At 36.5% G+C, this 14,272-nt stretch overlaps 1 protein-coding gene across 13 annotated transcripts in view; it reads right to left on the reverse strand.

Moving 5' to 3' along the window:
- Nucleotides 1-14,272, reverse strand: part of LOC129753325 (uncharacterized) — a 183,677-nt gene that overhangs the window by 10,961 nt on the left and 158,444 nt on the right. For 9 of the 13 annotated variants that reach the window (XM_055749137.1, XM_055749130.1, XM_055749132.1 and 6 more), the window contains 5 exons: nt 11,567-11,994; nt 11,121-11,431; nt 10,881-11,039; nt 10,628-10,701; nt 7,013-7,393 (listed from right to left, as the gene is read on the reverse strand). In XM_055749137.1, coding sequence (XP_055605112.1) covers nt 7,013-7,393; nt 10,628-10,701; nt 10,881-11,039; nt 11,121-11,431; nt 11,567-11,994 — 1,353 coding nt within the window. Of the gene's footprint in view, nt 1-7,012; nt 7,394-9,645; nt 9,812-10,627; nt 10,702-10,880; nt 11,040-11,120; nt 11,432-11,566; nt 11,995-14,272 lie in introns of all 13 variants that reach the window. The other 4 variants (XR_008738924.1, XR_008738925.1, XM_055749138.1 and 1 more) reach the window with 2 other exon arrangements.

Here is a 14,272-nt window from a genome sequence, read left to right on the forward strand (position 1 = left end):
GATTATTGGTACAAAATCAGAACGAAGAAACAAAACGGAAAAAAAGCATTTACAAAGGACACAGATTTTTCAGATATTGATATCGAAATTAATTTTATCGTGAATAACAACGTTAAAATACCCCTTTAAAATAAACATCAATTCGAGTCGAGTTTTAACGTTATTTTAAAACATTACAGCTTATTTTGCGAGTCACGGGACGTGACTTTCCGAGTTTAAGCTCTTAGTACTCCAGTAATTCTTCCAGGCTAGAAATGTTAGCTCGGATGATCTGCGATCGGTTTTTGGAGCTCATCTTTCCTTTCCCGAAGTATTTCCCGAACTACGACAACATGAAATTTCGCGAGTTAATTCACCTGGCTCGCAGAATAATTTGTTTAAAACATTGAAAACTAAGTATAAGAAGTATGACAAAATTGTTTGCATAATTATACCTGTAGGCTTCATCAAGTTTTTTTTACAGAGAAAATGTGTTCACTAGAGTTTCAACAGATTCGTAACTAAATATATTGGATTGAATGCCTGAAAACTTTTCATTTTTGGTCACTTAGAGAAATACTTCAATTTGCACTCATTTCGTAAGATTCATTCTCTAGTAAACCGGAAAGTCATTTGCTTGTACAAAGATTTAATCGCAACCGAATGGTCTTACAAATTTGTATTACTTCTGGAGAAATCTGAGATTTGGGTGAGAGACTGGGTCATTCAGCAGATAGTCATTAGGCCGAAGCCGAAGCCATTAAGCTCAAGGTCGTTCGGCCGCTGGACGATTTGTCGAATGGGTTATCATGCCTAAAAAGCCCTATTGGGTGATACGGTCGACGGTTATAAAGCCTAAGACTGTTCGGTCAAAAAGATGATAGGCGTTCTTCCAGTCTAGTCTAGTAGATAAGACGGTAACACAATCCTCTGTTTGACTGATAACCTTTGGAGAATATCGAGCATATGTGCACTCAATAAAATCACTGTAGGGAAGTTCTGAAACAGTAAAGTAACTCTTCAGATGCAGAGAACTAATTAGACCCATAAAGCTCTTTCAGATAAGAATGGGAAGGGTGCAATTGAGGGAATCCTATTCGGCAGATATGATTGATGAATATTGAATGGTAGAAAGAATGAAACCTGAAACAATCTCACCAAAGTCCTTCGTCAGCCAAGAGTGTTGAATATGACGTCTCACATACGATTTGTCCTCCTCTGTGGTACGTTTTTCTCACATTTTTCAATCGAAGCAACCCAATTCTTCCCCCTAGCTCGGGGAGCAAAATATTCGCAAAGCTTTATTTTGAAGCTTGGTGCCACACTAGTCAAACTGTTTGAGTCTTCACATAAACTCCACAGGATAAGGTCACTTGCAATAGAACAACATCATTTTTCTATCAAAAATCAATAAAATTGACCATTTTCTATTATTTACAGAAGGATTCGGCACCCCGAGCCCCAATTTGCTAAGACATTTCTACCGTCCAAAAACCTTCGAAGTCGAATTCACGTTCATCACCGTTGTTTTCACTTTTTCAAGCAGTTGAACTTAGCATTGAGGACGTGGATTTAAACACGACCAATTTTATATATTAATAACATGTTTAGCAAAGCGAAAAAAAAAGGGTCCGGCAATTGAACTGCTGCATTACTTCAACACTAATTATTTCGTTGCACACGAAACAGTATTGAACGACCCCTCGACACTTTGTTTACATTAAGTCTTAGCTATCATTGGATGTAAGTGTTACTTTTGTAATCAGATGTTATCCGGAAAAATGGATCTCGAACAGAAACGTAGCGCTGTGGTTGCCTTGTTCCTAGCTGGCAAACGGCAGAAGAACATAGTTCGTTAGTTGTCCGATATAAGTGTGTGCAGAAGTTTTGTATACCGTACAGTTAAAAAGTACCTGGAGACCGGGAGTGCCAGAAAACGGTTTGGTGGGGGACGCCGACCTACTGTGGTGACACCTGCCATGGCGAAGATTGCCAAGAAGCGCCTTAAGAGAAATCCTCGTCGTAGTGCCACTAAATTGGCAAAGGATCTCAACATATCGGATCGAAGTCTCCGTCGGATCCTGGTTTTTGTCCCTGAAGGAGTGAAGATCAACCAAAATCCATATCGGGAACTAGTTCTACAGAATGTCGTCGAACCGTGGGTACGTCGACATTTTGGTGCCAGGGATTGGGTATTCCAACAGGACTCGGCGCCGGCTCACAAAGCGAAGAAAACCCAACTTTGGATTGCGCAACATTTTCCAGGGTTCATTTCGAGCTCCGAGTGGCCGGCGAGTTCGCCAGACCTGAACCCTATGGGCTTCGCTGTTTGGAGTATGTTGGAGGCCGAAGTCTGCTCTAAGAAACATGAAGGTGTGGAGGTCCTGAAACGACATCTCGTGGCAGCCTGGGATAAAATACCTGCGGGCCTCATACGATGCGTTCCTCGACCTTCTGCGGCGAGTGGTTAAACTCAAGGGCGAACAAGTCGAACTTTACCAATGAATTTTGAATAAGTGATTTGTTTCCAAGAGAAATTGAATGAATTTGAAATAAAAAGTTGTTGTTTTGATCAATTCATATGTTTATTTCTATGTAGCACTTCAATTGCCGGACCCTGTAAAATAATCCAAGTACCGACACGAACAACAAAACCGCAATCAAGCAAGGCTCTTTCTACTCCATGAGGCTAATTGTAAACCTCTCTAAAATACCCTTTCATAAAATTTGGAGCACTTATTTTAGGAAACCATTTCTTTTATGAACATTCGGCCACATGAGGATGCCACTTAATTTCAATTTGAAAAGATTTCTCAATTAAAAAAAGAAAATTATTGGAATTATTAGCAAAGCGAAAAAAAGCGTTCGATATGAATTAGTCATCGCCTACTCCTCCATATCGATTCCAACCTCGGTGGTCGGTACATCTCAGTGGTCGTGTGGTTAGCGTCGTAAGACGGTAATCGCTGGTCTACTGATGGCATGGGTTCGATTCCCATCTCGGTACTGGGTGTTAAATGTTAATCTTAAGTTTTCCACGTCATTTATTCAGTCTGTAAAGCCTAAATCGGCTAAGACGGTGTTTGTCTTAAAAAAAATATAACTTTTTACTCGAATTATCTTATTTTGAATGAATGGTGTGTTGGAAGGGTTCTTATCCTTGGACACAACCTGAATGTTGTTAGCGGCATACCACTCCATGGCCTTTTTTCATAATGACAGGATGCCAAGTCCAGCCAAAACAAAACAGATAAGTCATGTTTCTTCAGGAACGCTTTTGAAGACACTCCTTTACGAAAATTTCCTGGATGACGGTCCCGGCTCCAACAAAAAAGTCGCTTTACAAGCCTCAGGTACAGATAGCTTCCCAAACGAGACATTTCATCTTTGATTGTTTAATATGTTTGAAAATGTCTGCCACCTGTTTCCCCATCCGGTTGCTGTATAAAACGCTTGTCCCGGAAGCTGTCTGAAGTCTGCCTTGGCGTGGATTTCGTCGTCCATTACCACGCAGTCAAACTTTGTCAACAATGTCGTATACAGCTTCCGAGCTGTATACGACATTGTTGACAGCTTTTTGCCGTAAGGTTTAGCTTTTTATTGCGACTAGCAGTCACTACCTTCTTATAAGTCGATAGTCCGAATCGTTTTTAAGCTTCATGCAGGGTTGTAGACGATATTCCCAACTTACAGATCCTGACTTTCTAGTTGTCGAAATACGTTTCCCGAACACCTTTATTGCTTTGATAACGGTTGATTTCGTCACATTCAACGATTTTGCTATTTCTGCGTGCGTGTAGTTTGCACGACGCATGTACAAAATACTGATTCGTAGCCCCTCTGGCCGCCATTTTGAAAAATAAGACCTAATGTCGAAAGTCAAATAGAAATATCATTCCACACAAACACACACCTACAAAATGGGGGATGTTCAGGTTTTTTTTAATATGAATGATTAGAAAAAAATACGGCGAATTTAAGTTGATCACTTTTTGATCCGAACACCCTCTAAACATACTCCCACCTATATACGGTTGTTCAGTATAATCCCACGAACATTTCTGATATAGTGGCTTGGGGAGTAAAATGCGATTTTTGAACAAATTTTTTCAACAAGAAAATATTTTTATTTTTTTTTTTTTCAAAAAATCAATCTAAACACATTCGGCCTCACATCCATTCGACCTTTCGTCCACTAGACCTGGTGACTATTCAGCCTAATGACCATTCGGCCTTTTGTCCTATTCGGCTGAATATCCTTCGGCCTGATATCTCAAGCAACCAAAAGTCCCATAAAACAGGTACAAAAACGCGTTCTATGCAGCTCAAAATTTAAGTTCTTATTGATACTTTCAAGTTCTAAAACATCTTAATGATCTTCTATTCAGCCTCCAGCAGCCTTTTAATTCAGCTTCCAAAAAATCGTAAAATGAGCAAAAAATCACTTTCTGCACCTCAATTGCACTCTTAACATCAGTTCATTTAACCTTCTTCTGATTATTTACTATGTTTAGTACATGATGCCGCAATGATGACACGCACCGGATTACAAATTCGACAAATAGCTCAATTGCTTCTTTCCTACATTTCCTACATATATCGCATCAGAATGGTCAGTCAATTACCAAATTACTTATTGAAAAAAAAAAAAGCTTGCCCGGCTTGGGGATCGCACCCCGACCTTCGTGGTGAGCATCGAACATGCTACCCCAAGACCACGCCTAGATGTTGTTCTAAATTAAACTAAAACTCGAAGTGGTGATTTGATTTTGAAAGCACCTCAATGCACTTTATGAGACTTAACAAATCCCGTTTTTAGCACTTTTGTGCCCTTTATGTGACTTAAGTCCCGTACAACGTACGTATACGTCACTTTTGCAACTTTCAAGTTCATTTATGAGTACATGTAGTTCACTCATGGGAATTGGTCAAAACAAGTCACATACAACGTATATACTGATCACTTTTGCAACTTTCAAGTTCATTTTTCTTGTTTTTATTAGAGAGACTTTCGGCCTTTGGCTGGTTTGTCTCTATGTAATGGACTATTTTCTGAGTAGAGAATATAACATCAAATGATACTTCCTCAAAGTTTTTTTTTTCTTACGTTTACGTTTAGGAGACCTTGCTTGCTGTAAATCAACCAATGGTCTCGAAAGGATGGATACACTTTGGTAAACATATTCCCATCATTAGATTTGTGCAAAACCTTGTTATAATCGAAATATTAAGTGTCCGGCTTACCCGACTTTGCCTACCTCTTTTTAAATTTGTCTCTATTTCTCGTTCTCTTAAGAGTTCAAGTTCGACGAAACGGTGTCGAAACTTAACCTTTAATCAGCGACTCTAAAAACAAAAGGATGAAACTTATTGTAAAAAGCTACTTTAGAAAAAAAAACGTGCTTGCTTTGATTTGAAACCGGAAGAACTAATTTAAATGCCTGATACCAAATTCGAGTGCGGTCTCAGGTCATCGAAGGATTCAGATGTTTACTAGCGTTTTGTCCAAAATGAACATATCGCTGTAGAAGATTGATGGGGAGTATCAAGGCTTCTTTAAATTTCAAGAAAACCCGCATTCAAAAGAAATCGTCCGAAGGGAACCAAAGTTATTGAAGAAAAACTGGTTTTTCATGTTCCTTCCGAACAAAATTTCTCAAAAATCCATACAAACTTCAGGATCGTTGAGCGACCCTTTCCCATGGTCCGATCTTGCCCATATTTTGCATGGGACCTTGTGCAAGGCCTAGGATCAAATTTTGCCTGCAGCGCATAACTTTTTCAAAAGTCGGATCATTTGGGGCAGTCTAACCCACAACAAAAAGTCAATATTTCAAAATTGATCGAATGCCATTTGGTATTATTCTAGCTCCAGCATAATTTTAAGGTGTGATGGATACCATTGTGAAAAGATTTTAAGTAGATATTGCGATTGAAACGGGACTGTTTAGCTTTGAATTTTTGAACATTTCTTTTTTACGACTACCGAGAAAATTAATTAGTTGAATTTCGTATGGTATCTAACTTTTGTAATATTTTCAACGGTAAACACAAATATCGATCGGTTGAACATTACGCTCGCAGCACTGCCATAACGAAGTTTCGCTCACAACATCGTGCATTTGACGGGTTTATCGTGAATGGACGACATTTAAAACTGTTACAAACACATCTGACAGGTGCGATGGTGTAACATCGTATCCAGAGACAAAAAGAAACAAAAACACCAAACAAACGAATCGAACGAATCCGTTCCACCAACATGTATTTACATATTTTTTTAAAGAGTAAACATTTTATAAAGAAGAATAAAAACGATCCAATACAGTTTTTGGATGCACCCAGAACAAGTATATTTTTTTTTATTAAGGTTAGTAAGTAAATAACATTTAGAATCGTTAGTGATTAAGATTCAAAACACAGGTAGTTAGTAGCAACAATGAGATCGTTGGGGCAGGGGAGACGAATAACAAAACCATAACTACAACATGTACAGTAGTATATAACAAAACAAACAGGACGCTAGATGGTTGTTTTTTTTTAGGTAAGGTGAGCTTTATAAGAATATGTAAATTTAAACCAGGAATCGCGCATCGCTTTTCATACAATCCCGTTTGATTTCATTTTGACCATTAGGAGGTTTAAAAAGTGTTCACAGTTTACGATTAACCTTTCTTAGGCATTGGATCGAAGATCGAAGGGTGAAATGATTTTGAAAGCCTGATTTCGACACGAATGGTTTCTGTACATGGTGTGTGGTAGGTTTATGAACTTAACAAGCTGAAGAGCTTGGATTTGGATTGGGGTGGAATTTCAATCGGGTCCAATTCTGAGATTCTAGTTTTTAGTGAGGACACTTTCTAACAGAATGGAGTGGATTGTACAAAAAGAAAGCAGCTTTTTCGGTTTCGAGAGAAAGGATTTTTCCTGATTCTGGTTAGGGAACAGTAGCTAGTTTGAGTTTTAGTTTAGGAGTGTTCAAAACGAGTAGCCGTACAGATTATAGCTGGGTGTGAAAAATGGCTGTACTTACACACAAAATGCGCTATAAAATGTGCTAGTATCATTTTCAATCATTTTTCTGCCTTGCGATGATGCTGCCTTAGTAGTGGTATCATTATTAGTAACAGTAGCGGCATTAGTAGCGGTATCAGTAGTGGTATTAGTAGCAGCAGCGACAACAGGACTACTATGGGCTGCCAAAATTTTTCTATTGTGTTGGTGCGTGCTAACTGAAGAAGAAATGGACACCGTACTGATGGTTCGGCCCATTGCAGTAGAAACTGTGGTACTAGAAGGGACAGTACTGATAGGGCTACCAGAACCGGGTAATGGGCGTCGGCTTAGGATGTTGGGCCCAAAATCATGCCCTTCGTAGTAGTCGTCGTCATCATTCGGGTCCAGACAGCGGAGGCTGGCCATTTACAAGCATGCGCAAACAGGGTCATGGTTTTTTTTCGTTTTTTTTTTTGGGAATTATCACGCACACGTCGTTTAAACACGTGTTTTTGGTATCACGCACACAAATGCATTTGTTTTTTGTATCAAGTTCAGGTGTTGTGATTCACACGCACACATGCCCGTGCAATCGAAGGCACCCATATTGAAAATGGTTAATACGCGGTGTCGAGGGAAGAAAAAGTACAAGAAAACACATTCGTTAGGTTCTGGGTGATCACACTAAGTGTTATTAGGTTAGCTTGGGTATCTACGGGAAAAAATTGTCATTCTTCTTCGTACTACTACTTTCAAAAATTGAAGCGTTTCGCCCTCTAAGTTGTTGACAATCTAATTTTTCAAAAATCTTCGTTGCTTGAATAACGGGGTGAGAAAATGCAAAGTAATCTCATGGTTTGTGGCATTTCGATTGGATCTCAACCATGCTTAGAGTGTATGAGCATTGAGCATTGAGCAATGTGGAGAATCATTCAGTAGAAAAAAAATAACAAAATTAGCCGAATATGAACATTTCGAGTTTGAGCGAATACCATTCGGTGTAATTATCACCCCAACATAATCTCAGAGTAAGGTGGGTGCCGCTGCAAATAGAATGTGAAGAAGCTAACTTTTACAAACAGAACCGTTTATCCAAATCTGTTCGGTTGCATTTTGCTACTGTTTACACTCCAGGTCAAAAGTGTAAAAAAATTGAAGTTTTCGGACTCAAAGTTGGACTTTTTGTAACACAAAACTTAACATTCTCGAAACAATCATGTGGTTCAATGTTTGGTATCAATACCAATCCATTATTTTTCAAAAATGTGATGGAGACCTCAAACCTCAAAAATATTTTAAAAAAGATCACGAACTCGATCTACAACAAGCATTTACTTTTACATGACCTTCGTTTGGTAACTAAATCACTCCAGCGTCGTTCCAATGAGTGATGGATAACTGAAATTAAAAAAATATTTTAGGAACTTTATGAAACAGAAGAATTTTAATTTTATTCGATTTCCGTTTGGTATCAATATTACTTCAACGACGTTTCAAGGTATGATGGGTACCTCAAATTATAAAAAAATAGAGCCAAAGTACAATCAAAAGCGAACATTTCAATATAATTTGACTTCCGTTTGGTGTCAATATCATTCCAGCGACTTTTCAAAGAGTGATGGGTACCTCAAACCTCAAAAATATTTTGTTAAAAAACCCGAACTCAATCCAATACGATTGTTTTGAATATATATGATTTCGGTTCGGTGTCAACATCACTCCAGCGACTTTTCAAAGTGTGATGAACACCTCGAATCTTAAGAATAATTGGAGAAAGTCCAACTCAATCAAATACGACATTTCGATTTTATTCGTGTACCGTTTGGTATCAATATCTCCCCGGCGACGTTCCAAAGTGTGATGGGAACCACATTGAATAAATTTTTATAAACGTGCTCATTTCAACCGTGAATCTTACTGAAAATCTGAGGATAGTTTGAATTTAAGGAAATCATGAAGATTAAATTGATTGGTTGTTTTTATTGACCGAAATTCAAAACATTTAGGAATATTTTCAGCGTAATCCGGACACTTCGAATTTGTTCGACTGCCGTTTGGTGCCAAGTTCACTCCATCAACGTTTCAAAGTGTGATGGGTTCTGCTGCAAATACATTTATTCTAACGAAAGAATCAGCGTTTGAATACTTTATTTTAATGGGATGAACGAAAATGATGATTATGTTTGCTTGATTAGACAAAAAAAAGAAAGAAATGATCTGATTATTGTTGAACAAGGATGAGTAAAGTTTTATTTTGGTTGGGTTTGGTTTTGGTTTTGCATCGCTATCGTATGGTTGCAGAACTGTAATGAACCAACAACAATCGACAACAGGCTACAGGTACAAAAGAGACCATTCCGAGCTTGCTACAAAGTTATATATATGGTTATGAAGCATGCGGGTTACGCATTGCGAGTTAAGACCTAAACAGGTTACTGGCTGGATTACTGGCAGTTACAGGCGATTATACGACTCGAAGAAATCTTCAGTCTTTAAAACGTTGAAATGCTGGGATGAATCGATTGTGGCAATTTCCAGCATATTATGCGACTTTTCCGAGCTTTACTTTTTTTCAATTATTATTCTAAGGTTATGTTAACGTGTGCAAATGTATCCAGTAAGTAGCAGCTCATAGCAGTAAGTGTAAGTAGAGTTCGGTACTTTTCTTACCCTTTTTTGTTTCTTCAAGTTTTTGCTCATCACTGCCCTTTTTGTATTGGTTTTTAATTTTTTCGTAAAAAATACTATTGTTTTACAAAAATATTCGTTTTTCTTCAACTTTGCTTGTAGAAGTGCAACTCTTTCGGGTATTCGTTTTTATCTGGTTTCTTCCTCCCTAAGCCCGGAAAAATATGCACAATGTGTACGAGGAGTGGTTTTTATCAAAACGGGTAATGAAACGAAAAAAAAGATACACATTTGGATGTACGACCTTTGCTGAAAAGTAAACTTAAGAATGCAACAAAACCTAAAACTTAGTTTATCAAAAAAAAAGAACTAAAGTCAGTCGATATTTTTCCGTCTAGCAATTTTTGTTCAAACAAACAATGCCCTTTTAGGAATGGATTCCGAAACTCAATAACAGAATAAGAGAAAAAAGGACTCATTGCGCGTTGGATCGGAATTTGATGGAGACGCTTTTGGAAGCCTATTTTTTTTTGTTTTTGTTATCAATGATTGAATGTGCAGATGACCGAAATGGCGGTGAACGATCATTTCCCATGTTCTAGGAGGATTTTTTAGGTTACTTTTTTGTCTTATCGGATAACGTGAATTTTTAAGCTAATTGAAATCGACCAATGAGACAGTTATAGATAGAGACAGAGATGATGATTGAGAGCAGGATAGAGTAGAGAGATCCAGTGGTGTGGAAAAATGATCGCAAGAACGATCGTTAGTAAAAAAAAGTGTCAACGACCTTTTTTTTTCTAGGGAAAAAATTGAAAATCTTCTTTTCTAATATTAATGGTGCAGTTAAACGTTGGTGTGTGAAAGGTTTCAATCGAAAAATTATAGGGGTGTATTGTGTTTTATTTCAAGTGCATTGTTCTTGTTTGTTTTTTCATCAAAACATCCCAATGTTGTTCCGAGGTGTGTAGGTGGAGTTCAACGAGTAAAAAAAATAGTAGAAAAGCAAAGCGATCATATTTACCCTTGCGTGTCTCCTCCTTCCTCGGCCACGAGCAGTTCATATTCTTGGGCGGCGTAGCGATCCCAATCGGAAAGCTGAAACGAGTGAAAGTAGATTAGCAGTTTCATCTAGACGTCCCTTAACTTACAGTTTAAATTTTACACGCTTGACTCGAAAAAATGTATTAAAAAAAATTTACTCGAAATCGTTTTGTTGCATGCTTAAATCTAAAAAGCGCGGCTCAAAATTTGAATAAATCAGAAATTTTTCTTACCTCATCATTATCACGCTGCGCAAATGGATCTCGCTGTTCATGCTCCATGTACTTCTCCAGATTGAAGAACGTATCGAAAAAGATGGGTGTCATCTTGCATCGTTTCAGATCGGCGAGCGTGACACATCCGGGTTTGATCGGCTTGATCATATCCAGCATCTGCAACAAAGATAATTGATGAGTTTTTCATCATTTGAAAAAAAAAAACAAACAAAACAAAAACCGAAAGCAATAAATCACCTGGCACAAACAGTCTTCAAAGGGTAGCGTCTCGATGCCGAGCGATTCCATCCGGTGCTGCTGCTCCTCGTAGAAATACTCGAGCTCGTACATCGACAGCATCCCGTCGCCGTCGACGTCCATACACCGGAACCAGTACTCGATCGCCGTCGGATGCGTCTTGTCCTCCTCGGCCAACAGGAACCACACAAAGTCGGTGTAGGACATCTTGGGGCCGTTCGGGCCCTGCACCATCGGATTGAGATTGCCGCGACGTGGCCCTCGCGTCACACAACCGGAGAAGATGCGCTCGATCATCCGCGACGAAAGCGCTTCGCAATAAAAATTGAGATTATTAGGTACCGCTGCATTTGAAAAAAAAAAATACTTTGGCGCATTGTTTAAGCCGAAGGGCATTCTTAAGAATACATATTGAACCTTTGATTGAAATCACTTTCCCAACTCACCATGATCGTTGTGGCGGGCCAGATCTTGCTGATCGATGAACAGATCATGGTCCCGATCCAGCTCCCAGAACTTGCAGTAGATGACGTAGAAGTGCTCGTAGCTGAAGTACGCCATAATTTGGTTGATATCTTCCTCCTCCTCCAGCAGCTGTATCACATCAAGCAGGTTCGATTTTCGCAGCTCCGGCACCGTAATCTTACCGGTCCAGCTGCGGTTGACGTTGTAGAAAATCCGCGCTATCACCGTGTGCACGTACCGGGAGTGGAATTCGGCTGCCTCTTTGAGGAACGCTAGCCCCGGATGGGTATCCACCACGTCCTGTATTAGCGGGGCGAAATCTTCGGGCAGGATATAGGACCGGGATCGGTCACCCCGGGACATGATGTAGACGAAGCGGGAGGCGGCGTCGTGGCAGAAGGAGGTCATTCTGGAAAAAAGGGTAACAAATGAGTCTTGAAAAAAGTTCAATTTTGTCAATTTTGTCAACTTTGACACTTTTGTAATATTTGTTTTGACATTTTTTTTTTATTTTGACAGTTTTGTCAATGTGAAAATAAAGCCAATTTTATCAATTAAGTAAATTTTGGTCAATTTTTTTCAATTTTGTCAATTTTGTCAATTTTGTCAATTTTGTCAATTTTGTCAATTTTGTCAATTTTGTCAAATTTGTAAATTTTGTCAATTTTGTCAATTCTGTCAAATTTGTAAATTTCGTCAATTTTGTCAGTTTTGTCAATTTTGTCATTTTTATCAATTTTGTCGTTTTTGTCATTTGTGTCAATTTGGTCATTTTTGTCATTTTTGTCATTTTTGTCATTTTTGTCATTTTTGTCATTTTTGTCATTTTTGTCATTTTTGTCATTTTTGTCATTTTTGTCATTTTTGTCATTTTTGTCATTTTTGTCATTTTTGTCATTTTTGTCATTTTTGTCATTTTTGTCATTTTTGTCAATTTTGTCATTTTTGTCATTTTTGTCATTTTTGTCATTTTTGTCATTTTTGTCATTTTTGTCATTTTAGTCATTTTTGTCATTTTTGTCATTTTTGTCATTTTTGTCATTTTTGTCATTTTTGTCATTTTTGTCATTTTTGTCATTTTTGTCATTTTTGTCATTTTTGTCATTTTTGTCATTTTTGTCATTTTTGTCATTTTTGTCATTTTTGTCATTTTTGTCATTTTTGTCATTTTTGTCATTTTTGTCATTTTTGTCATTTTTGTCATTCTTGTCATTTTGTCATTTTTGTTCATATTTTTCATTCTTTGTCTCAGTTTTTGTCTCATTTTTGTCTCATTTTTGTCTCATTTTTTTCTTATTTTTGTCTCATTTTTGTCTCATTTTTGTCATTTTTGTCATTTTTGTCATTTTTGTCATTTTTGTCATTTTTGTCATTTTTGTCATTTTTGTCATTTTTGTCATTTTTGTCATTTTTGTCATTTTTGTCATTTTTGTCATTTTTGTCATTTTTGTCATTTTTGTCATTTTTGTCATTTTTGTCATTTTTGTCATTTTTGTCATTTTTGTCATTTTTGTCATTTTTGTCATTTTTGTCATTTTTGTCATTTTTGTCATTTTTGTCATTTTTGTCATTTTTGTCATTTTTGTCATTTTTGTCATTTTTGTCATTTTTGTCATTTTTGTCATTTTTGTCATTTTTGTCATTTTTGTCATTTTTGTCATTTTTGTCATTTTTGTCATTTTTGTCATTTTTGTCATTTTTGTAATTTTTGTCATTTTTGTCATTTTTGTCATTTTTGTCATTTTTGTCATTTTTGTCATTTTTGTCATTTTTGTCATTTTTGTCATTTTTGTCATTTTTGTCATTTTTGTCATTTTTGTCATTTTTGTCATTTTTGTCATTTTTGTCATTTTTGTCATTTTTGTCATTTTTGTCATTTTTGTCATTTTTGTCATTTTTGTCATTTTTGTCATTTTTGTCATTTTTGTCATTTTTGTCATTTTTGTCATTTTTGTCATTTTTGTCATTTTTGTCATTTTTGTCATTTTTGTCATTTTTGTCATTTTTGTCATTTTTGTCATTTTTGTCATTTTTGTCATTTTTGTCATTTTTGTCATTTTTGTCATTTTTGTCATTTTTGTCATTTTTGTCATTTTTGTCATTTTTGTCATTTTTGTCATTTTTGTCATTTTTGTCATTTTTGTCATTTTTGTCATTTTTGTCATTTTTGTCATTTTTGTCATTTTTGTCATTTTTGTCATTTTTGTCATTTTTGTCATTTTTGTCATTTTTGTAATTTTTGTCATTTTTGTCATTTTTGTTATTTTTCTCATTTTTGTCATTTTTGTCATTTTTGTCATTTTTGTCATTTTTGTCATTTTTGTCATTTTTGTCATTTTTGTCATTTTTGTCATTTTTGTCATTTTTGTCATTTTTGTCATTTTTGTCATTTTTGTCATTTTTGTCATTTTTGTCATTTTTGTCATTTTTGTCAATTTTGTCAATTTTGTCAATTTAGTCAATTTTGTCAATTTTGTCAATTTTGTCAATTTTGTCAATTTTGTCAATTTTGTCAATTTTGTCAATTTTGTCAATTTTGTCAATTTTGTCAATTTTGTCAATTTTGTCAATTTTGTCAATTTTGTCAATTTTGTCAATTTTGTCAATTTTGTCAATTTTGTCAATTTAGTCAATTTAGTCAATTTTGTCAATTTAGTCAATTTTGTCAATTTTGTCAATTTTGTCAA

The sequence above is a fragment of the Uranotaenia lowii genome, chromosome 3 (genome assembly GCF_029784155.1).
Source record: "Uranotaenia lowii strain MFRU-FL chromosome 3, ASM2978415v1, whole genome shotgun sequence".
NCBI classification, from domain to species: Eukaryota; Metazoa; Arthropoda; class Insecta; order Diptera; family Culicidae; genus Uranotaenia; species Uranotaenia lowii.